This window comes from Stegostoma tigrinum, chromosome 27 (assembly GCF_030684315.1).
Source record: "Stegostoma tigrinum isolate sSteTig4 chromosome 27, sSteTig4.hap1, whole genome shotgun sequence".
NCBI lineage: Eukaryota > Metazoa > Chordata > Chondrichthyes > Orectolobiformes > Stegostomatidae > Stegostoma > Stegostoma tigrinum.
The window spans coordinates 9,623,707-9,648,145 of record NC_081380.1 but is presented as its reverse complement, the minus strand read 5'-3'; the positions used below and the strand labels follow the sequence as shown (position 1 = coordinate 9,648,145).

The 24,439-nt window shown below is 40.1% G+C and overlaps 1 protein-coding gene across 13 annotated transcripts in view; it reads left to right on the top strand.

Annotated features, from left to right (window-relative positions):
• LOC125464498 (general transcription factor II-I-like) overlaps positions 1-24,439 on the top strand; it is a 224,658-nt gene that overhangs the window by 53,838 nt on the left and 146,381 nt on the right. For 12 of the 13 annotated variants that reach the window (XM_048556894.2, XM_048556895.2, XM_048556897.2 and 9 more), the window contains 5 exons: positions 1,656-1,705; positions 3,719-3,790; positions 6,275-6,340; positions 12,555-12,620; positions 16,264-16,326. In XM_048556894.2, coding sequence (XP_048412851.1) covers positions 1,656-1,705; positions 3,719-3,790; positions 6,275-6,340; positions 12,555-12,620; positions 16,264-16,326 — 317 coding nt within the window. The remainder of the gene's footprint in view (positions 1-1,655; positions 1,706-3,718; positions 3,791-6,274; positions 6,341-12,554; positions 12,621-16,263; positions 16,327-24,439) is intronic. The other variant, XM_048556896.2, reaches the window with a different exon arrangement.

Sequence of the window (24,439 nt, the reverse complement as noted above, 5' to 3'; positions counted from 1 at the left end):
CTTGGGGACCGCTTTGCAGAACACCTCCGCTCGGTTCGCAATAAACAACTGCACCTCCCAGTTGCAAACCATTTCCACTCCCCCTCCCATTCTTTAGATGACATGTCCATCATGGGCCTCCTGCAGTGCCACAATGATGCCACCCGAAGGTTGCAGGAACAGCAACTCATATTCCGCTTGGGAACCCTGCAGCCCAATGGTTTATTATCTTGGATTCTCCAGCATCTGCAGTTCCCATTATCTCAGATACTGAGAGGCAGTTTTTTTTTTTGGCTGTGATCTATAACACAGTGGCATAATCTCAGAATAAAGAGGTAACTATGGATTTAAGTAAGGCGTTTGATAAGGTTCCCCATGGTAGGCTCATGCAGAAAGTAAGCAGAAATAAGATGGGGGAAATGTGGCAGATTGGATTCAGAATTGGCTGACCCTTAGACAAAGGGTAGTAGTGGACGGAAAATATTCACAATGGTGCTCAGTTATGAGTGGTAGACCACAATGATCTGTTCTGGTTCTCTTCTGTTTGTGATTTTTGTAAATGATTTGGATGAAGGAGTGGAAGGGTGGATTAGTAAGTTCGTGGATGATATGAAGGTGGGTCGAGTTGTGGATAGTGCAGAGGGTTATTCTGTGTTACAAAGGGCCATTGATAGGATGAAGAGCTGGGCTGAGAAGTGGCAGATGGAGTTTAACCCTGTGAGGTGATTCGTTTTGGAAAGACAAATTTGAAGGCAGAATACAGGGTTAACAGAAAGATTCTTGGCAGTGTGGAAGAGCAGAGGGATCTTGGGTTTCGTGTCCACAGTTCCCTGAGAGGTGCCACCCTAGTGGATAGAGTTGTTAAGGAGTCGTATGGTGTGTTAGCATTTATTAATAGAGGGATTGAGTTCAAGAGCCATGAAGTTATGCTCCAGCTATACAAAAGCCTGGTTCGGCCACGTCTGGAGTATTGTGCCCAGTTCTGGTCACCTTGCTGTAGGAAAGATGTGGAAGCATTGGAAAAGGTACAGAGGAGATTTACCAGGATGTTGCCTGGAATGGAGGGATGCCTTACGAGGAAAGGTTGAGAGACCTAGGGCTTTTCTCTTAGGATGAGGAGTGACTTGATAAAGGTGTACAAAATGATCAGAGGTATAGATAGAGAGGACAGCCAGAGATTTTTTCCTAAGGTGGAGGTAGCTATTACGGGGGGGCGTAGTTTTAAAGTGATTGGAGGTAGATATAGGGGAGACGTCAGAGCTAGGTTCTTTATTCAGAGAGTGGTTGGGGCGTGGAATGCATTGCTGGAAAGGGTAGAGGAGTCAGCCTCGTTAGGGGAATTTAGGCATATGGATGATAGTACAAGGTAGGGGCGGAGGTTAGCTAGACTTTAGGATTAGGGTAAAAGTTTGGCAAATCCTCGTGGGCCGAAGGGCCTGTACTGTGCTGTACTACTCCATTCTATGTAACCATTTGGGACTGAGATTAGGGAAAATGTCTAAACTCCAAGGAGATTTGCATCTTTAGAACTTTCTGGGTGCTCCATCATTTAATCTGTTTTAGGTTGGGATAAACAAGTTTTTGGACACGCCAAAATATATGGGAATGCGCAGCAAGTAAAATTGAAGCCCTAAGTTAGCCATGATTGCATTGAAAATGTTGGTTTTATTTTACAGCTTTGTTCCAGTTCAGGTGAAAACAGAGCCATCTGATGACAGCCAACCTAGTAAGTGCTACTTCTTGAAATTCTCAATGCAATCGGCTTTTTGTTGAAGAAAAAAACAAATTAGTGTTGTATCAGTATCCACTGAAAGTTTCTGCGTTGTATTTTTAATGATAACTTGTGTCCATAAATTTACTAATGTTCAGTGAAGGTATGATCATTTCTCGTGCTGTTGTGGTGCTGAATAGGTAGCTCTCTTGCCTCTTGAGCAGGAAGAACCTGGGTTCACGACCAATTCCAGGAATTATTGGCTGAAAAAGAACCCAGCCATTGGTGAAGGCAGGCCACAATTATTGCTGGTTCACATCCCAGACAAATGAAAAGGCTTTCAGCATCTAATGCAAAAGCAATGATAGTTTATATGAAAATGATTGGATGCTGTGATGATTGACAGGGTAATGGGAGAAGCTGAGAACAGAATGTAGTAATTGCATCTAGCATTAACAACTGTCAAAGTAAAAGAATTTGATATTTAACACAGTTTAATAGGATTCCAAATCTGTTTCAGATGAGAAGACTGTAATACTCGTTTTAATTGTTTCGCCCAGAAAGCTTGTAAAATTTGCTAATTCTAGGATTTTCCAGTCTAAAGCATCCTCAATTGTATTCCTTCAATATCTACATTCTATTTAAATACTGTATTTCTTCAATATTATAATCTTACTGTGCAGAATCTTTTTGAGCCCCTTTTTGGTTTTAAAATCAAAATAAATGAAACATTGTTGTAGCCTTTTGTTCATGCCCTGACTTTCCTGCAAAGAATCTGGTTAAAATATTGGATGCAACTTGCAACAAATCTATGACTACCCTGGAGAAACTTCAATTATGAGGAAGATAAAGATGCTAGATTTTCCATTGGCAACGGTTTAAAAAAATATGATTGAGGCCTTCAAAATTGAGAGGCTTATAATAATATTAACATCGCCTCAACTGAAGACCCAAATCCAGTAGAATGAAAGGAGAGGATAAACTTTTGTTTTTCTTTTACAAGTAGCATTTTAGGCATGACATGCCTTAATATAAACTGGTTTAACTAGATGTTGTAATAGCTTTTAAAAGGGAAGTGGGGAAACGGTATATTGAGTGGGGCAAGAATGAGAGACCCTATGGGAAGATATTTCAAAGAACCAGCGGGATGTGATTGCCCTTGTTCTATAATAAGTCTGTAAGCATCTACCTCAAGTTACAAGGATGATGAAGTATGCTTAAAATAGGCACTAACCTCATTTAGAGGTAACACCGTGTGGAGCTGGAGGAACACAGTTGGCTAGGCAACATCAGAAGAGCAAGAAAGTTGATGTTTTAGGTTAGGATCCTTCCTCAGAAATCAACTTTCCTGCTCCTCTTCTGTTTGGCCTGCTGTGTTCCTCCAGCTCCACACGGTGTTACCTCTGACTCCAGCATCTCTGAGTAAACTCATTTTAATGTTTAATTGACCAACTGTTGAAGTAGTTTAGATTGGTGTACTTTAAACCCTTAAAATTGACTTCTCAGCTATTTAGTATTATGAACCGAGTGAATTGGTAAACTAGCATCAGCTGATTGTGCGTATTAAATTTCCACTTCAAATGAGACAAAATGGGCTATATTGAGGTGGTGTTCTATTACATTGTTGTATGTCATTTATCAGCTATGAGTTTACATTGAAAGTTCTGACCTCAAACATTTTTGAGGGCAGAAAATGTAAAGTCGAGAGTAAGTGGTCCCAGAATTGCTGCTTTTGATTGTTGAGCCCCATGTATAATTGAGTGTCAGTTGACTTGTTGGTGAAGCAAACGTTGCACTTGGCTGTGTCTAAATAGTCTACTGGCATTCGTTATAAGGACCATATGTGACTGATGGACAGTTGGATAAACGGGGAAGAACTCTGGTATCTACGCTAGTTTTGTAATAAAGGTGTAGTCATTGAAGAAAGTGGAGAATGGGAGAGAAATTAATTTCTTGTTTGTGTAAACTCTATTTTTTATTAAATTAGATTTGGTTGTATAACATTTTCATATCTGAAAATTGTTTCAGGCACATCTGTTGAACCAGTTGCAATCAAAGCAGAGCCAGAAGATCCGGATTATTATCGATATAGTGTTCAAGGTAACATGGAAATCTAGTTTACAGTGCTCTCTTTTGGCACGTGTGATTAGCTATATGCTCAGTCTGATTTTTATGAAATTATCTTGTTTTTCTGTACCTGCTTGTTATTAAAAGCATTGGATTCTTGATGTTTTTGTATGCTGTGTAATAAAGCATTTCTTTAGTCCGTCTGAGTTGGTTTATTGCAGCATCTGACTGATTCTATCAATTTGAACACCTTTCGAATCTGCAACAACTTCAGGCAAGAAGGTGATCATGAATGGAGCAGAGCAAGTATGCCGAAAAGAAGCATAGGTAAAGAAAGTGTGAAAGTGGGGGAGAAAAGGCAGACCAAGTTCACTCTTTAAGTGAGAACAATATAAGTGTTGGCGGAAAAGGAGAAGAATGGGGAAAGAACTGAAATGGGGAGTACGTGCAAGAATCGAATAGTTATAGGTAGTGAGGCAGTGCTTTGGAAAACATAATTACAGTGGAAAATAGGCAAAGGAAGATGGTGAAATGTATGAAGTGACAATGGTAGCTAATGCTTAAAAAAAGCAAAAGTTCTCTACTGATATATAAATAATAAAATGGATGTAAAATGAGGAGTGTGGCGAAGTAGGGGATTTGTGCATGGAGACATTGGCATTACTGAGGTATGACTTGAAAACTTTGCATTTGTCTTTGCAATGGAAGAATGCTACAGGCCATGGTGTAACAGGAGAAAATATAACTTCTTAAAGGCTTTAAAATTAATAAGATGATGGTACTGGAGGGACTATACTTAAAGTTGATAAGGCAACAAGATGGAATGAGGTGCATCGAAGCATGCAAAATTGGCCAAGTGATAAGAAATAGAGTTGTGGCTAATGGACATTCCTCAGAGGGGAGAAACATTTATAATGCAGTTCCTGGAGCATTGGTGTTAGAACCTGTTCTCTAGATTTATACGTTAATGATCTAGGCTTGGATGTACATGGCACAATTTGTGAGAAAGATAGTGCAGAATTCAAAGGCTGTTGTGAGGTTGGTAGATTGATTGGACTGATCACAGATGAAAAGTAATGCAGTGAAGTGTGAACTGATAAATTTTGGTATGAAGGATGGGTGGAGAAGGGAAGACAAAAGGTATGGTGATCCTCAAATGGGAATTATGGATACAGTAGCCTGATCCTTGATAGCAGGAGTCAGTGGGGGGGAGGTGTTCATCGTCACAGAGCTGGCATCAGCCTTTGCAGTCAGTAGGTCATTATGCCAGATGACAGCTTTGACAGGCTTGATTACAAAGTCAGGGTCATGTCCGGGACCCTGGAGTGCAGCACATTCTGGAGGGAGAGTGTTGGAGGCAGGTGAAGGGCTCTGAGGGACAGGGAGAAAACTCATCCGAAGAAGTGGGTGTGGAGGTGATGGGAGAACAGTTTCAGCATTACATGCAGAGGGATCAAACTAAGGTCTTTGAGTACAGAACATTCAGCATCAGTTTGTAGAAGGTCAGAAGGGATTGCAAGTACCTTGACAAGAAGTGGGTTAGGAGAAGACGTTGAGTCAGAGGGAAGGAAGATGCCAGAGGGTTGTGACTACCTTCAAGATGTGCAGCTGTGGTTCTTAATTGCATGAAATGAAGAGAAAATGATTTTTGTTTGAACATGAATGAGCTGAGTAATGAAGTGGAACTGGGGTGCTGGTCATCTGAGATAGCATGAGATGGTGCTAATGGGTATAAAGAGAGAGGTCAAGAGTGTGCATTTGATGGCACGTAACGCTGAGTGTGGATCTTGGAATGCGGCAGGAACAGCTTTCTGAGGAGCATTGTATATTACATAGACACATGTGGTCCTGGGTGGATTTGCAATATGAGGGATGAAACTTAGATTTACCCCATGTGGATTTCAACTGAGATGTCGCTGTGGAAGCGTGCTTTGGCAATTAACTTATCAAACATTATGAATGAAAATGAAAGTAACGGTGAACAAGAGGAAAGCTTGCAACAAATCCAGTTGGAAAGAGAAGCAGAAATTTAAGGTGGGCATACTGGGAGATGATGTGGCAGTGAATTACACTAAAATAAAACAGAACTGTGGATGCTGGAAATGTAATATGAAAACACACATTCCTGGAGAAACACAGGAAGTCTGGCAGCATCTGTGGAAAGAAAACATTTAAATAACCATTGTTCCAGAACCAGGGTGGGATGTTGGACTTTGTATTGCACGTGACAGTGGTTTCTTTGAACTTATTTTGATTTTTTTTGTGTGTCTGGAAGAGATTTCCCAGACTGATGCACTCACTTAAGTTATCCTAGAATTAACTATGTTTGTCTGTCCCAGAAAATTGTGTATGTTGGGGGCAATTGATTCATAAGTTTCAATCCATCATCAATATGGAACAAGTTTAATTCATTCAGGACTTTTTTGTATCTTCTTTCACAAATTTATACAACTTTATAAATGCATGTTGTAAGTTGTTTGTTTGTTTGTTCAAACAATTGCATGTTTTTATGACCAGGGCCTAGTGCAACTACTTCAGAAGCCAGTGATACAGAAGCAGCTCCCCAATCAAAGTCTTATCAAGGTAATTATTTTTCTGAATTATATTGACATGTATTCTACAAAGACCATTTCAGTGATTTTGAAAATTAAGGATGCATAATTCACCTTTGAGCTGATTTAATTACATTTATGATCTTTTTGTGCTCCTGCACAAAAGTAGTAGTCTGTGTTTTCACAATTAAGTATTTTTACTGTTGCTTTCTATTGTTAGCATGTTAGCTGGTGAGGAGTTGATGGGGAAGCTGTGGAAATTGTTTGCAACTTGTATTATGTTTACTTTGATCTCCATCTCTAGCTTGATATGGAATGAGGACTTTTTCTTCCATCAATAAAATTTTTTTGTTCCTGCATTTTGGCATTTATTTAAGCATTTCATGCTGCTTTAAGTGCACAGTTTCAGTGTGTTTGACAAAACATCATTCCTATTCTTGTTTGTTTTGTTGGTCCTCAATGTCTTGGATATAGAGTTCTCAACCTAAACTCTGCAACCTCTGTAGCCCCGACACCCCTTTCATCTCCTTTGATCGGTTTTTATGACTCTGGCCCTTTACACATCTCTCATCTCTTGCCACCTCTGGACATATATACCTTTTGCTAACTTGATCCCATGTTCTGGAATTTCATATCTCATCCCCTTTTGTCTATATAACTCGTCCCTCGTGATTTGTTTAAAACCCATCTCTTCAACTAAATTTTTGGTCTCCCATTGCAGCATCTCCTCTGGTATAGCATCCATTTTTTTTCTCTTCAAATCCATTATGTGCCTTTTCTATAATTTCACATGTTAAATACTTTATATAAATGCAAGTTTGAACAGACATCAAATTGTATCATAGCTGCTGTTGAAGAGCAATCTAGTGTAGGTTAAGTGAATGCATCCTTCACCTTTATTGTGTGATTTATGTAAAACCTTGAACTCGAAGTAACAGAAATTCTAACTGGCTCTGAGCATGATGAGCAGTATTCACCCTCCTGGATCAGGACGTGATTTGAAAGCTTCAAGGACTTTACTTTGGTGACCCGGATGAGCAAAATGATGAAATGCTTGGATGGAAAGAATGCCGATCATGATCAATTCTTGTAGACTGTCGATTTTTAGTTGAGGTTTGAAATGGATTGACGAGCAGTGCATCAGAAATTTTATTCTCTCTGCATTTTCACGTCCGAAGCCTCTATTCCAACAATTTGAATTGCAAGAATGGTGAACCGAGCCTGGCTTACACGTGCAGAAATGATATCTACTGATTATGTGAAATAGTTGAAATTGGTGGACAAGGATGAAAACTGCCTTTTATGGCCAAGCTGAGATACACAAACAACGCATTAGAAATAAAAACTAGATTTATTTTGTAACCTTAAATGATGACCGCGTACAGTAATGTTTTCCTATATGATCAGCCTGCCATTGGTAAAGTATTTTGTAATGTGTAGAACTATTTGTCTATTGTGTACTGTTTTAAAGTGTTGTATGTTCACAATTTCATTTGTCAAGCTAACGAGCAGGCTAGGAATCTAAATGTACTAATTAAATAAAACTCTGCATTTTATAGTGCTTTCCATGACCACAGTGTCCCAAATCGCTTTATACTGCGCTCTACTTGTGATCTGTAACCACTGTTGTCCATCAATAAACATGACAGCAAACTCCCACAAACCAGCATTGTGACAATAAGTAGATCATCTTGTGATGAATATTGGTCAAGAGCCTGGAGAGGAGATTCAGCTCTTCTCCAAAAATATTTTGGGATCTGCCATGTTAAACCGGCAAAACAGAGGGGGTCTCAGCCATTTCATTAAAAATGACACTTTGACTATGAAGCACCATCGCAAGTACAGCACTAAAGAGTTATCCTAATTTTGTATTTAAATGTTTGGAGGGGTTCGAATTTAGGATCTTTGACTCTTTAGGCAAGAATGTTGTGATGGCAGGTAGTTGACTATACCTAAGGAAAAGATGGAGAGAATCTTGTTAGGTAGGGGAATGTGAAACACAAAACGCAATCCTATTGGCGTTTGTTATTGAATGGCAGAGCAGGCTCGAAAAGCCAAATGATCATCGAATGCTTTTATTTCATATGTTCGTAAGGCTGCAACAACTGAGCTACACCTGCCTGCGTCAGAGGACCTAACTGCGAGACTTCGAAGTCATGTCATCTTCATTAGGTGTGGAGGAACCCACATGCAGTACTTGTCATCTAGCAATCTTTAAAAATTTAAGACTGATTCCCACTTAGAGAAGGACCAGTTTCCCTCAGTCAGTCATTTGTCCATGTCATGATTGTTCATTAATCTGCAGCATTCCTAACGGTCCCATGGTGCTGCTGTACTTGGATATTTACCTTGGCTTTGCCTGATCAGCTTTAATCGTATGGAGACTGTGTATCTGTTTTCTGTTTGCTCTTAACCCCACATTTGTCCAATTTTGTGCAATTCAAAACCAGGTAGTTGTAACTGATTGCAATCTTTTAAGTGGCTGACTGGAATCTGTACAAATTCAGATTCTGTTTTAAGTCATTGCTTTGACTCTCTTCCGTTTTCATTTTGTATTTTCTGTTTAATCTCATTAGTGTTGCCGTGCTCCTGATATTTTTTTTTAAAGCAGTGTGCTTTATTGCTCCCACTGGGTGGTGCCATAGTTTCTGTAGTAGAACGTGTACTGTTCAATATATCCTACATTGTTTCAACAATAATTGCAAAGAAAAAAAGCATAAAACCTAGTTTATTGACGCTAAGTTTAAGCTATGGAAAGATTTGTGGGTACTTCTAAATAGCAGTATGTGTCCCTTCATTTGGAGATTCTGGGGAAGTATTACATAGGTGACCATGAATATAAGAAACCTGAGCAGTCGAAGAGTATGCAGCTTATCAAATCTGCTCTGCCAGTCAGTAAATTGTCAGCTTAAGAGATGGGAAGGACTTAGCTTTGTGAGATACTTAACGGGTGTTGATGTTGATCAAATGAAAAGATGCTGGCAAAATAGCGATTAAAAATGTTGAGTGTCGAGATAATGGATGGGGTGGAAATTGACGGGCAAAGTATGATGGCAATACTGACTAAAATTACCTGGTCTATTTAACTTGCATCGCGTGCCACTGAAGGAAGTGCTGGTGGAAATAGTGGATTGTGGCAAGTAATAGTGCCTAGTTCTCTAATGTCTCTCTTTCTTTCTATACATTTTGAAGTTGACAACAGTCTGGGGAAATAATGGGGTATCAGGAAATGATAGATCTATTGAATAAACACACTGTTAGTCCTCACAGCTGAAGACATCTCTAGCATTTCAAAAAAAAAAATCAGGCAGAAAGGGGAAAGGAAACAATGACAGTAGCTACCCTTGCAGGAAAAAATGCTGGGGAAACCTTTGGGGCTAAAGATTAATAAGTCCCCAGGTGCATCCTAGGAACCAAGTAGCCATGGCAATAGTGGAGATACCCTATTTGGAGTAATCTTCTGAGAATTCGTAGATTTTTGTAAAAACTGCAATGGTTGAAAAACTGCTAATATGAGAAGGAAGGAGAAAAAGAAAGTAATTGTAGGCCAGTTAGCTTGTTTGTTATTGGGAAATTGTTAAAGTCTGTTCTGAAGAACATAATACCAGAGTATTTAGAAATGCTTGATATGATCAAGCTGGGTCAGCATGGCTTCATGAAAGGCAAATCATGCCTGACGAATTTACTCAAATTCTTCTGAGGAAGCAAAAGCAGGATAGATAAAGGCCTACAGTGGATGCAATTTATTTGGGTTTTCAGGTGTTTGATAAGGTACATGTTAGGCTGCTTAAGATCGGAGCACAGTTTTAGAAGTAATACATTAGCATGGATAGAGGATAGGTCAAGAATTAGGCTAAAGGGGTCGGGGTGCAATTTCAGAATTGCAACCTGTCACTAAACTGCTACAGATCAGTGCTGCAGTCACAGTTATCTACAACATATTTTAAAGACTGGGATCAGGAAAATGAATGGAAAGTAACCAAGGTTGCAGATGCCAAAAATAGGTGGGAAGTACAAGTGGGTGAGGATAATGCAGAGTATCTTCAGAGGGATATAAATACCTTAAGTGAGTAGGCAGAAACCTGGCAAATGGAGCATAATGTCAGAAAATATGAGACACATAAGACAGGAGGAAAGGAAGAGCTGAACATTATTTAAATGGACAAGGACTCCAGAAAGCTACAGCACTGAGGGTTTTGGGTGCCATTGTGCACAAATCACAAAAAGCTAGCAGATAAGTTCAGCAGGTGATAGGGAATGTAATTGAAATTTTGATTTTTATTTCAAAGGGAATAAAGTGTAAAAAAGGCAAGCCTTTTGAAATTAAGCAAGTCACTAGTCAGGCCACAGCTGGAGTACTGGGAATAGTTCTGTTATCTAAAGAACGGTATATCGACATTGGAGGCAGTCCAGAGAAAGTTAGGGACCAAAGGGACAATCTTGTATCTTAAGTTAAATACATCGGGCATGTATTCATTGTAATAAAGAAGAACGAGAGGTGACCTAATTGAAACACACATGATTTCTAGGGGACTTGATGTTTCACATCTGCACTAGGTCTTTCCCCTTATGGCAGTGTCTTGGACTAGAAGGCATAATCTCTGAATAAGATACTGCATGTTTTAATTTGTTGAGGAATTTCTGCTGAGGGTAGTGAATTTGTGAATTTCTTCACTGCACAGGGCTGGAAAAGGAGAGTTTTAAGTATATTCAAGGCTGAGTACACAGTTTTTTTTAATCAGTAAGGGAATTGAGGGTTATGGGCAAAAGGGCAAGAAAATGAAGCTGAGGATTATCAGACTTGCTGGGCTGTATGATTTTCTGGTCTACTGTTAGAGGACATGCAATAATCTGAACTTGGATATGGGTGGCTCGGTGGGCTCTGGACTCGATTCCAGCCTCAAGCGAATCTGTGTGGAGTTTTGCATGTTCTCCCAGTGTCTAAGTGGGTTTCCTCTCAGTACTCCAGTTTTCTCCTACAGTCCAAAGGTGTGCAGGTTAGGTGGATTAGCCATCAGATATGTGGGACTACAGGAATACGGTAAGGGGCTTGTGTCTAGGTAGGATGCACTTTGGAGGATTAGTGTGGACTCGCCGGACTGAATAGTCTCCTTCCACACCAGGGATTCTGAGATTCCATGTGAATGACACCCTTTCAAGTAAGGGCATAGGATGTCAATGGGAACTACTGACTAGTCAGTTTAACTTTGTTTCTAATATCTTAGCTGTCATTCATGATTGGGAAAGAAAAAGAGGCACTTGACATGTCTCTATTTGTATTTGACAAATGCAATGAAATTTGTTGTTGGAAGTAGTAGAAATGGCTGAACAGAATACAGTAGATGTGTGTAGATTTTAAAGCATTTATAAAAGGCACTTTAACAATTTATACTCTGAGAGGCTGGTTATTGTTGACTTAGATTTTTTTTTTAAAAAAGGTCATGGCATATTATTTATCCCAGAGCAAGACCTGCAAGTTACCTTTTGGGCTTCTACTCGCCCATTCTGCTTATTAGGAGCATTGGAGGGAGAGGCATTATTGCTCTCTTCTGTTCTTACATTATGCAAGTGATACATACTTGAAAAGTGCTTCATTGGCTGCAAAAATGCCTTGGGATGTCTGGTGGTCATGAAAGGTGCAATGTATATATGCAAGTCCTTCTTTCATGCTTCAAGGTTTGTAATTTGAAACCCAGGAAAGCAGTAAACTATGAGGAACATGGAAATGAATCAGGACATAAAATGTGAAATGGGCAATCACATGGCAATTACTTTATGTTGTGAAATGTTTTACACAACTGATCAATACCAGACATGTGAATTAATTGTTTTTAAGAATGAACATTGTGAACTTTTGGTAATTCACAGCTTTTCAATGAAGTTCAGTTATCTGGATGAATATGAAGCTGTATCTGTATGCAATTTTTGTGCTCTGGTATAACTGTTCTACAGAGATTGTTGCAAGAAATAGTGCCATATAAAACATTGCCTTTCATCCCTGTCCCAACATTTCTGGTTGCTTGAAATTCTGTCACCTGAAAAAAAGGAAGAAATGTGTCCATCGTAGTTGTGGTGATTCACTTGGTGCTTCATTGACTTAAATGGTGACTGAAAGGAAATTGATCTTTTCTGTTCAGTTGGAACATAATGATAGCTTCCAGCTGAAATACCCATTTCAGTTGCATCCTATATTATGGCATGCAAAGTGATATTGTACGGTAATTTCAAGTTTCATGTGCCAACAGAAAGTGGGCCCCAGAAAGATGCTGATGTATCAAGTGATGAGACTGAGGAGGAATTTACAGCTGATGGTAAGAATTGGAGTAATTCTGTTTTCCTGTTCTGATTAAACCCCCTTAAAATATAAAATGCCTTCTGTGTTCACATCAGAGCCTAAACAAGACTTTAGTCTCCAAGTTACTGAAGTGTAACTGTTGATTAAAATTGTTCTGTCAGTATGGAATTTTAAAGAAAAAAAAACATGTGAATTGCCAGTCCAAGTAGTTAGATTTGGGAAACTTGCATTTAAAATAATTGCTGCCCATTTCCTCCCCACCCCCAATTCCCGGAACAGTTACCTACTGTGTCTTGATTCATAGGATGTAGATGTCTTTGACGAGCAGTTATTGCTGATCCCTGATTGTGGTGAGCTACTTTCTTGTTCTGCTGCACTCTGGTGTAGCCACACCCTCAAATCTGCTGTTAAGGAGGGAATTCCAAGAATTTGACCCAGTAACATTGAAGGAACAGTGATGTAGCTCCAAGTCAGGATGGTATTTGATTTGGAGGGGAACTTGCTGGTAGTGTTTCTGTTGTTGTTTGTCCAAGCTGCAGACTTGGAAAGCGCTGTTTAGGGAACTTTGGTGAAATGTTGTAAAGCATCTTGTAAATGTTGCCGTTGCATACTGTCGATGAAGGGAGTGAATATTAAAGGTATTTAGGGTGCCAGTTAAGTCAGTTGTTTTTTGTGGATATTGTGTAGCTTTTAGTTGCTAGAATATTCTATACTCGCTTGGATAGTTAAACTCTATCACACTCTTTGTAATGACTGACAGGCTTTGCAAAGTCAGGTGAAGAGTTGCTCGCTACATTGTTGCTAGCCTCTTATTTGCATTTGTAGCTACAGTGTTTATGGCTGGTTCATTTTTTTTAACTTCTGGTCGATGCTAACCCTCAGGGTGTTGAACCTGGTGGGCTGGGGGTTCAGCAGTGGCAATACCAGTGAATATCATGAACAGATTGAATTCTCTTGTAGGAAGTCGTCATTGCTTGGCGATTTGTGTAGCTTAATGTTACTTGCCACTTACCAGCCAAATGATGGAGCAGCAACAGATTTTGTTTCTTTGACTTGACTTGCTCATTCTTGACCTGAATATTTTCTGTTTTCATTTGAGATTTCCAACATTCCTGCAGTCTTCTGCTTTTGCAATGATTCTACAGGATTGAGAATCTGAGCGTTCTGGTCTGTGAGGCAGAAGGACTTAATTATTGTTGTATCGAGTGATTGGTTGCAATTTGCTTAGCAACTTCTCAGTTGTGTTAACAGTCAGCCTTATTAAGTATGGCATAATATTGTATTTTTGCAACAATCCAGAAGTTGTGGTATGATTAAATTTGCTGTCGTGAATTTAGAATTTGAGTCTGTGGTTAGTACCATAATTGCTCAGGTACTTTATTCTGCCCGCTAAAGTTGAAAATGTTAGAATTGATTTAAATGAACAAAATTTGAATAATGCCCATATTCAGCACATGCTCCATGCAGTGCCTTCAAATGTTCCTTCTTAACACGTGGACTGAATCAAGTTGGCTGAAGGCTGGTATCTGTGATGCTGGGGACCTGAGGAGGAGGCTGAGATCGATCATCACCTCATCACTGCTGGCTGAAGAATGTTGAAGCAGACTTGGACCAGATGTGCAAGAGACTGGTTGTACATGGTACTGCAATTCAAATTTGATGTCACTTGCTTTTGAGTGGATCTTTATGCGACCAAGCGAAGAAATGTGTATCGGCTTCCCTGTATTCAACCTCACCAATTAGCTTCACCAGAGATTTTCTTTTAACACAAGGCTATTCATCTCTCAAATTAAAATTATAGTTGACTTTTTTTGCCAGAGACAATAAGGAACCAATACAAGATTTTCTTGACTGAGCATGGTATTCTATTATCTGCTAACTCGAAGGAAAAAAAAACTCAATGTGAAGCATTCTCACGGGGACAAAACGTTACAAAGGATTAGTGGGTTACAACGTTTAAAAATAACTTGCCCAATTACTGAGTTGGCCATTGAAATACTTCTATCTATATTGACCTGTTAAGTAAAATATCTTGACCAGGTTTCTTTCAATATCTACAATTATTGGTTTACTCTCAAAACAAAATAAGTGGTTACCAAGTTGATAATGTGGAAGTATAAATGTTTATCCCTCTTAAATAAACCAGAACACATACACTTTAGGAAAGGAGGGAAAAAAAAATACAATATTCTCTCTGTACAGGTTCAACTTTTTAAAAAAAAATCACTTTCTGACCATTTTAGGGTAATTCTTGAAAGCAAAACAGACAAGCACACAATCTTCCAAAGCTCTGATGTTCTGGCACCTGTGATCAATCGTGCACGGTTGTCTTTGGAGTCTTGGTATATGTAATTTGTTTAGGAAATATAATATTAAGAAGTTCCTGCAATTACTTTTACAGAAGGACAGAGGTTTCACCCTGACTTGATGAGAGTATTTTCAGAAAATGGGGGAGATCACCTGGCCAGCACTTCAGTGGATGTATTTTGTCCTGCCCCACTAATTCCAGATACTAAAAGATTCTCCATCTAGTCACTATTCAGACAGCCCTAGCAGGGGTTTACAGCAGCGCACACAGTTATCATTAGTCATGTGATGTCTCGGGAGTGTTGTTAAAGATCTCTAAAATTCAGTAACACCTCAGTACAATACTGAGGGTGTATTTCGCTGATAGAGGTGTTTTTATGATGAGATGTTAAGCCGAAGTCCTGGTTCCTTAAATGAATATAAAGGATTCCATTAAGCGTGCTGCTGGTTTCACGACTATCCTTTATTCCTCAGCCAATATTGCTGAAAATGTTTATGCTGTTATTTGTCTCAGCACATGTCTCAAAAGCAGCAAATTGTATACTGTTAAACACACATTCCCTTCCCATTTCAGCATTCTGAAAGGAGTTTCCCTCAGTGATACCCTGTTTCACACCTCCTGTCGTCACCAGCTCTCCCAACCACTTCTCAGTGACTTTCCATGCCAAGTGCAGAGTGGTTTACCTCTTCTCTCCTGCATGTATACATCCCCAAGCATTCCTTGAAATACGTTAACTTAATTTCAGTTTACGCCACAATTTGCTATTCACCCTGGTCTCCTCTATGTTGGGGAGCCCAAACCCTGATTGGATGATTGCAGCTCACTTTGGGTTTGTCCACAATGGGGACCCATGCTTAAGATGGCCTGTTGTTTTAATTTTCTCAATTTTTTTGTCTCACTGACATTTCTGACCTTGGCTTACTGCACCGTTGAAGCTCAACATAACCTTCAGGAGCAACACCTCACCTTTCAGCTAAGCACTTGCAGGCCTTCTCAACTCAGTATTAGAGATTGACAATTTCAGATTGTAAATTCTTGTCCCCATTTTGTTTCCTTTGCTTGTTCAGTTTTTGTTTCTTTCAGTTTGCAGCACACCAGTTCCAGGTACATCATTTATTTCTTTTCTTGTCCCACCTCCCTTTTGGCCTTGGAGGGTGCACTTTTCTGTCAATTTCTTTTGTCTTCCACTCTTCCATATTCTGTCTTTTGTCCTTGCTCAAAATTATTACGTCTTTAATGTTTCTTAGTTATTAATTTCTTTTGTGTTATTTGAAAGAAAGTGTAAATGTAACACCATTTTAAGATTTGATGTATCTCTAAGTGATAAATATTCTATATTTACTTCTCTTAGATTCGACACAGCAGGAGTATTCTGAAACAAGTGAAGACCCAGAAGTTGAAGTTACTATTGAAGGTAGGAATTAAATTTTCAGATGTTTTGACTTGCTGCGATGTGAATGTAGTGCTATAGGGGCGGCTTGGTGGCTCAGCGGTTAGCACTGCTGCCTCACAGCACCAAGCACCCATGAATGATTATACCCTTGATGATTGTCTGTGTGGAATTTGTATGTTCTCCCTGTGTGTGGGTTTCCTCTGGTTTCTTCCCATAATCTAAAATGTGCACGTTAGATGGATTGGCCTTGCCAATTGCCCATAGTGTCCAGGATGTGCAGGCTAGGTGGATAGGCCATGGGAGTGTGTGTGTGTGTGTGTGTGTGTGTGTGTGTGTGTGTGGTGGGGAGGGGGAGTGGGAGTGGGTAGGCTGTGGGTCTGGGTGAGATGCTCTTATGAGGGTTTGTGTGCACTCGATGGGCCGATTGACATGCACGCTGTAGGGATTCTATGATTCTACAAACTATTGTAATTGAATGCTCACTAATGAGTTTAGCATTCATTTTTGGCTTGTCTATTTGAATCTAAAACACTTTTTTGTGTTCCATAATCTACAAAAATTAAAATAGTTTGTAGACCTATAGCTATACCATCTACTGGAATTCTTCAAGGATGTAACTAGTAGAATTGATCGGGGGAGCTAGTAGATGTGGTTAATTTGGGCTTTCAGAAGGCTTTAACAAAGCCCCACGTAAGAGATTAAGGTGTAAAATTAAAGCATATGAGAGAGATTAGAAATTGGCTAGCAGACCAAAAACCGAGTAGGAATAAGTGGGTCATTTCCTGAGTGGTAGGCAGTGACTAGTAGGGGACTGCAGGGAACTGTATTAGGACCCCAGCTAGTCACAATAGACATGCATGATTTGGGTGAGACTAAATGTAATTTCTCTAGATGTGCAGATTACACAAAGCTAGGTGGAAGTGTGAGCCTTGAAGAATCAGAAATGTTACATGAGATTTTGGACAGGCTATGCGTGGCCAAACGCATGATAGATGCTGTATAATGGGGAAAGATGTGAGGGTATCCACTTTCTTAGCAAAAATAGGAAGGCAGAACATTAGTTGAACTGTCTGTAAATGGAGAGAGAAATGTTCAACAAGACCTGAGTGTCTTCATGCTCCAGTTACTTAAGCATGCAGGCGTAGCAAGCAGTGAAGAAGACAAAGTGCAAATAGCAAGAGGTTTCAAGTACAAGAACAAGCATGTCATGTTGCAGTTATACAGGTCATTGAGGCCTCACCTGGAGCATTGTATGCAGTCTTGGTCTCTTATCTGAGGAAAGATGTTCTTAGTCTGGAGGGAGTGCGGTGAAAGTTTACTAAATTGATTCCCAGGATGGCAGGACTGGCGTATTAGAAGAGATTGAATTGTTTCGGATTGTATTCACTGGTGTTTAGAAGCATGGGTGGTGACCTCATGGAAACCTGTAATATTGTAATAAGTCTAGACGGTTTATATGCAAGAAGCATGTTCCTGATTGTGGGGACGCCCAGAACCAGGAGTCCTAGTTTAAGGACAAGGGGTAAACCTTTTTTAGGATTGAGGTGAGAAATTTCTTTGCTCAGAGAGTGATGAGCCTGTGGAATTCACTATCAGAAAAAGTGATTGAGGTCAGAACGTTGCCTCCTCAAGAGGAGGTAAATATAGCTTTTGTGGCAGAAGGGATCAAGGGATGTGGGGTGAAGGGTAGGACTTTAGGGTATTGATCTCGATAGATAGCCATGACCATATTTAATGGCAAGCCAGATCTGAGGGGTTCAACAGCCTACTCCTGCTTCGGTCTTCAAGTTTTCTGTTACAGATTCATTTACGTGTGCTTTTTTCCCCCTAGTTTTTATTATTCCTGTATTTCTGACCCATCTGTTTTGCTTACACTTAGAAAAATATGTTGGAGATACAGTTTAGTTCAACTTAAGATTTGGCGTTTGACTTACTCGAGGATCATTTTAAAAAATTATATAACCAAGAAACCAATGTGTTTCTTAAAAATAATTTGTCACTCCTGTAATTGAAGAGCTGAACTTCTGCAGTAGTGAAGGGATGCTGAATGTCAAAAGCTGTGTGTTTCAGGGCAGCAGAGAGAAATCTCCAGACTCTGTAACCAACAAAATGTGTTTTTATTTCTTATTTTTAGCACCAGTGACAATTTCGCCCACCCTTGAAGTCCATAGTTTTGACTTTTTGGAATTGTCTTTACCTAGTCTGTATTCTTTTCTCACCCAAAGAATCTGTGGAAGAGTGGGGCATGATTATCAGTAGACCTTCTAACCTAAGTTTTTCCATGGGGAGGGCAGAAAAGAAAAGGAAAATTTAATCTTTGTTTCTGATAAATTTTTAAAACCAAAATTATGCTTAAATTAGATTGTATGGATTGATTGAAATTTTCAGTTTAATAACAAGTTACACAATGGATATAGCACAAATGAAATTAAGGTGTAGATCAACCTTGATAGAAGGGAATGGCTAAATTGGCTTTAGGAGCTGAGTGTATATTTCTTGCAGACACTTCTTTAAAAATTAATTCGTGGGGGCTTTAGGTGACTGCCTTGCCCATCCTTAGTTGTCCGTGAGAAGGTGGTGGGGCTGTTGCTTTGTTTGTTTGTGGTAGCTACGCTGGCAATAACATACAGCAAGTTCCACAATTTTGACCCAGTGATGCTGAAGGCATTGTTGAAGGCAGCGCTTATATTTCCAAGTCAGGGTGATGAGGGGCTTGGAGGGAAGTTTGTTGTTGATGTGCCCGTGTATCTGCTGCCCTTGTCCTTCATAATGGTACCATGGTTTGGACGGTGCTATCTAAGGAATCTTGGTGAATTTCTGCAGTGCATCTTGTAGGTTGTACACATTGCCACTACTAAGTTTGTGGTTGTGGGGAGAGTGGATGTGGTACCAGTCAAGTAGACTGCTTTGTCCTGGTTGATATTGAGCTTTGTTGGAGATGTATGTATCAAGGTAGTGGGAAGTATCCTGTTACAGACCTGAGGTGTGTATTGCAGATTTCTGGACAGGTGGTGAGTCCCTTTCTGTAGGATTCCTAACCTAGACCTGCCCTTGGAGCATTGTAGTTATGTGGCTAGTCCAGATCCGTTTGGTGAGAAATTCACCATTGAATGTCAAATGGTGATGGTTAGTTCTCTTGTGGGAGATGGTCTTTATGTGGTGTAAATATTACTTGCCACTTTTCGGTCCAAGACTGGATGGTGTCCAGATCTTGCTGCATTTGGCCATGGATTGCTTTGATATTTGAGGAGTTGGGAATGATGCTGAATGTTGTGCAAGCATCAACAAACGTTTCCACTTCTAACCTTATGATGGAGGAAGGCCATCACTGAAGTACCTGAGGTTGATTTGAGTCTAGGACACAACCCAGAGGAACTCCTGCAAAAGTTTCCTTGAACTGAGATGACTGACGTCCGACAACCACAACCATCTTCCTTTGTGCCGGGTATGACTCAAGCCAATGGACTCTTATGGACCCCATTTTGGGAGTGCACCTCAAATGCAGCCCAGATGTCAAGGACAGCCACTCTTGTCTCACGCCTGGAATTTGTTTCAAATGTGGGCAAAAATTACAAAGCTGAAAGTGAGGTCAGCAGTTGAGTTGCCCTGGTGGAATCCAGACTGGCGGTCAGTGAGCGGGTTATTGGTATTAAATAATACTGTTAATGAAAGCTTGCATCTTTTTTATTGTTGATCAAGAGTAGATTGATGGTAGATAACTGGCTGGGTTGGATTTGTTCTGCATTTTGTTGATAAGGTGTACCTGGGCAATTTTCCATATTTTTAGGTAAGACCATAAAATGCCAATATTATTTAGAACAGCCTAGCTAGGGCGCAACACTTTCTGGAGCAAGTTTTCAGTCCTATTGCTGGAATGTGTTTGGAGCCCACAGCCTTTCCATTATCCAATGTCTCCACTGTTTCTTGATATCACAAGGAATTAATTGAATTGGCTGAAGACCTGTGACCTCAATGAAAGTTGCCCTCTTGATTTTTTTACCCAAAAGACAAGAGCCCAAACTTTTCTTTTAAACTTCAAAGTGGTAAATAAACAAATGAAAGTAATTAGTAGTGAGTAAAGAAGTAATAATTGATGATTTCCATGTAACTGGTCATAATAGATATAATGATCCTTTCTATCTGTAACTGGTGGTACAGTTGTATCCCAATAATGTTCAGTCTGAAACTGTAGTCAAAATCACCTTTTATTGTACAAGGTGGTATCAGGCATCTAGATGGTGTTAGCTGAACACACTTTTCGCTCTGTTTCCTTGGTCTTTGGTTCTTTATGAAGGTGACAATTCTGGGACCCTACTGTTACTTCAAGTCACAGTAGGCAGCGCACACTGACCTAGACAAAGGATCATACACAAAGAATGAGTTCAGTTTTAGGTCACTTCTCATGGGGTACAGTTTCTAAATTTTCTTCAGTGTACTTTTGAGCCAGCTTCTGAACTGGGACTCAATAAAGAGAAATTTTCAGAATTATGCTTTACAGCACTTAAGGACGTTCAGCCCCTGATGCTTGTTAACTCTCAAGTTATTTTTAATTGAAGGCAGGTGGTGGGTATTAGCTGGGAATTTACGAATCCGCCTGTAAATCAGTATAGAATAAAACTGGTTGTTGGAGTAACAGCAACAGGTAACAGATTTTATGGTGTTATCAGGAATGTAGAATTTTAGCTTTGTGGAAAGATTAGATGTTCCATGATGTTTTTTTCTTAAACTTTGGAACAGCAGGCTGAATGGCAATTATATTGATGTGTAAAATCGAGGGGCACAAACAGGAGCAATGCGAAGCAGCTGTCCTCGTTAGCAGAGGTGAATAAACAAATGAAAATAATCACTAGAAGAATTAGAAATGAGTGAAGGTGCAAATGTTAGAGCACCTTTCACTTGAGGGTGTATGGAACTCACTGTCTGATAGTGTGATAGACACAGAAGCTGTCATTAAACTTCTTTAAAGAGACGTTGTAGACTTGCTCTTCACTTGCTGTAACCAGCAAATCTGTGGCCCAGGTGTCGGTAGTGGGATGGGCTAGATAACCTGATTGAAAGAATGCTGTACAGTGTGGAGGTGCCAGTGCTGGATTGGTACGGACAAGGTCAGAAATCGCATGATACCAGGTTATCGTCCAAAAGGTTTATCTGAAAACACAAGCTTTCAAAGTCTTACTCCACCTTCAGGTGTTAGTGAGAGAACTAGTATCAGGCACAGAATTTATAAGTAAAAGATCAAAGGATCATGCCTTTGAGGGTGTACTAAATAAACCTAAGATGCCTTTAAATCTGTAATCACTTAGAAGGTTTTCATTGATTTAATATGTATGCCTAAATCCCCAAATTCCTTTCAAGCCTCTGACCTGTGGAAAAACTAAAGGTTTTTATCGACGTGAAGAAGACATTTTAAGTCAGACAATGCATGTTAGGTGTGAGGCCTTGTTTAGAATCCGTTTGCGTTTTGGTTTGGATTCAGACTGGTTTTATTTCTAAAGTAGGAATTTATAAAACACCGCATTGACTGACTGACTTTCCAAATTCTGTGCTATTTGAACTAAATAGAATGTATCTGTAAATACAAATTCGCCCCATAGACGTGTGTGTGTGTGTGTGTGTGTGTGTGTGTGTGTGTGTGTGTGGGGAAGGTGGGGTGGTGTGTTGGGTGGGGAACGTGGGAAGAGAAAGGGTGTGGGAGGCATGTATATATGAGTGGGGGTGTGTGGTGTAGTGTGACATGAATCCAAGATCCCGGTCATGGGTGTCCTCATGGATAGCACACTTAGCTATCAGCTTCTGCTCTACGACTCAGCTGTTGTATATCCCGAAATCTGCCTTGGAGGACTTTACCTGAAGATCCAGGGCCAAATGTCCTTAACCACTGAAGTGACGCCCCACTGGGAGGGAACATCCCTGTCTGGCGATATTTTTTTTGTTGCACGGTGTCCAATCATGCATTGTTGTAGCATCTGCGTGGTTTCACCAATATACCATGCCCTGGCATCCTTGCGTGTAGTGTATGAGAGAGGCAATGTTGGCTGAGTCACATGAGTATCTGCTGTGCACCTGGTGGGTGGTGTTCCCACATGTGATGGTTCTGCCCCCGTCACACATCTGATACGTCTTGCAGAGGTTGCCATGACAAGGGTTGTGTCGTGTTGTGGAAGATGTTATCCTGAAGGCTGGTAGTTTGTTGCGAATAATGGTCTGTTTAAAGTTTGACGGTTTTTGAAGGCAAGAATTGGAAGCATGGGAAAGATCTTGGTGTGGTGCTCATCATCATCAATAATATTTTGAAGGCTGCAAAGAATGTGGTGTAGTTTCTCGGCTCTGGGGAAGTACTGGATGATGAAAAGTACCCTCTTAGATGTATCTCTCACGTGCACACGTGTGCCGCACACACGTTTGCTGTCACACCTACTCGTGTTCTCCCCCTGTGTGCGCGCGCACAGTCTTGCCATCTCCCCTGCACATGTACGCACGTATGCATATGAATTTATGGGGCGAATTTGTATTTGCAGATAAATTCTATAAAGCACACTGTTTTTAGACAGTTAGTCAATGTGGTGTTTTATAAATTCCTACTTTAGAAATGAAACTAGCCAGTCTCCAAACCAAAATACAGCAGATTCTAAACAAGGCCTCAAACCTAACATGCATTGTCTGATCTAAAACATCACCGCTTCTTTACACTGATAGAGCCTTTACTTTTCACAGGACAGGACTTAAAAGGAATGGGGGATTTAGACATATATATTAATTTGTTTAGTACATCATCATCAATGGTGTGATCCTTTGATCTTTTACTTATAAATTCTGTGTCTGATAGTAGTTCTCTCATCATTAACACCTGAAGGAGGGGTAAGACTTTGAAAGCTTGTGTCTTCAAATAAGTCTGTTAGACTATAACTTGGTGTTGTGATTTCTGACCTATGCTCTGTGGGGTATAGGGTATAAAAATTGGAAGTCCTGTTGTAGCTGTATAGTACTTTAGGTCAGCCACATTTGGAATATTGTGTACTGTTCGGGTAGCTACACTACCAGAAGGAGCTGGCATTTACTTCCTATCCCTAATTGCACTTAAGGAGATAGTAAGCAGCCTTCTTGAACCACTGCTTGTCTGTGTGCTGTAGTTGTACCCACAGTGCCACTAGGGAGGGAAATTCTAGGATTTTGACCCAGTGACCGTAAAGGAATGGCGAAACATTTTCCAAGTTAGAATTGAGAGAGGCATGGAAGGTAACTTATAGGTGGTGGTTTTCTTGTGTTTTAATACACAGGGCCCTGTTCTTTGTAGACAGAACGTGTGCACACATTATGCTTGTTTCAACTGAACAAAGGTGACATTTGGAGAGGATACAAGAAAGGTTTGCCGGGATGTTGCTTCATTTGTTGCATATTAGCTATGAAGAGATATTGGACAAACTTGGTTTGTTTTTACTTGAACATCAGAAGTTGAGGGGTGATCTGATCTAAGCTGTCAAAATTGGTTAGAATAGTTGGTTATAGTCCTTTTCAAGGGTAGAAATGTCAAGTAATAGGGGACATGGACGCAAGGTAAAAGTGGAGAAGTTTAAAGTAGATGTGAAAAACAAGTTATTTTTACACACGGTGGTAAGTGCCTTAAGTGTGCTGCCAGATGAATTGGTAGAAGCAGATACAATAGCAATGTTTGAAGCATGTTGATACATCAAGAGCCAGGGAATAGAGGGATATGTACCATGTAGAGGTGGAAAAGGTTTTTAGTTTATAAAGGCGTCATGTATCAGCACAGCCCTGGTGGACCAAAGGGTCTGTTCTTGCGCTGTACTGTTCTTTGTTCTTTAAGATTGCCCCTCAATCTTTGAAAAGCTGAGAGCACAGATCTTGTTTCTCTTATTGTTCTTCATGGGACATAGCTGTCATCCCAGGGATTCATTTGGTGAACCTCCATTGTGTGTACTCTCTAGCAAATGTTTCTTTGGATAAAGACACTAAAACTGTACACTACAGTCCAGGTGTCGTCTCACCAAGGCAGTATGCAACTGCAGAAAGATATCTTGATTCTGTACCCTGATCCGCTGAAGTGTCATGTTAATTGCTGCAACAGCTTGTTGGGTTTTAGTAAATCGTGGATCGATGTCTTTGAACGTCTGTG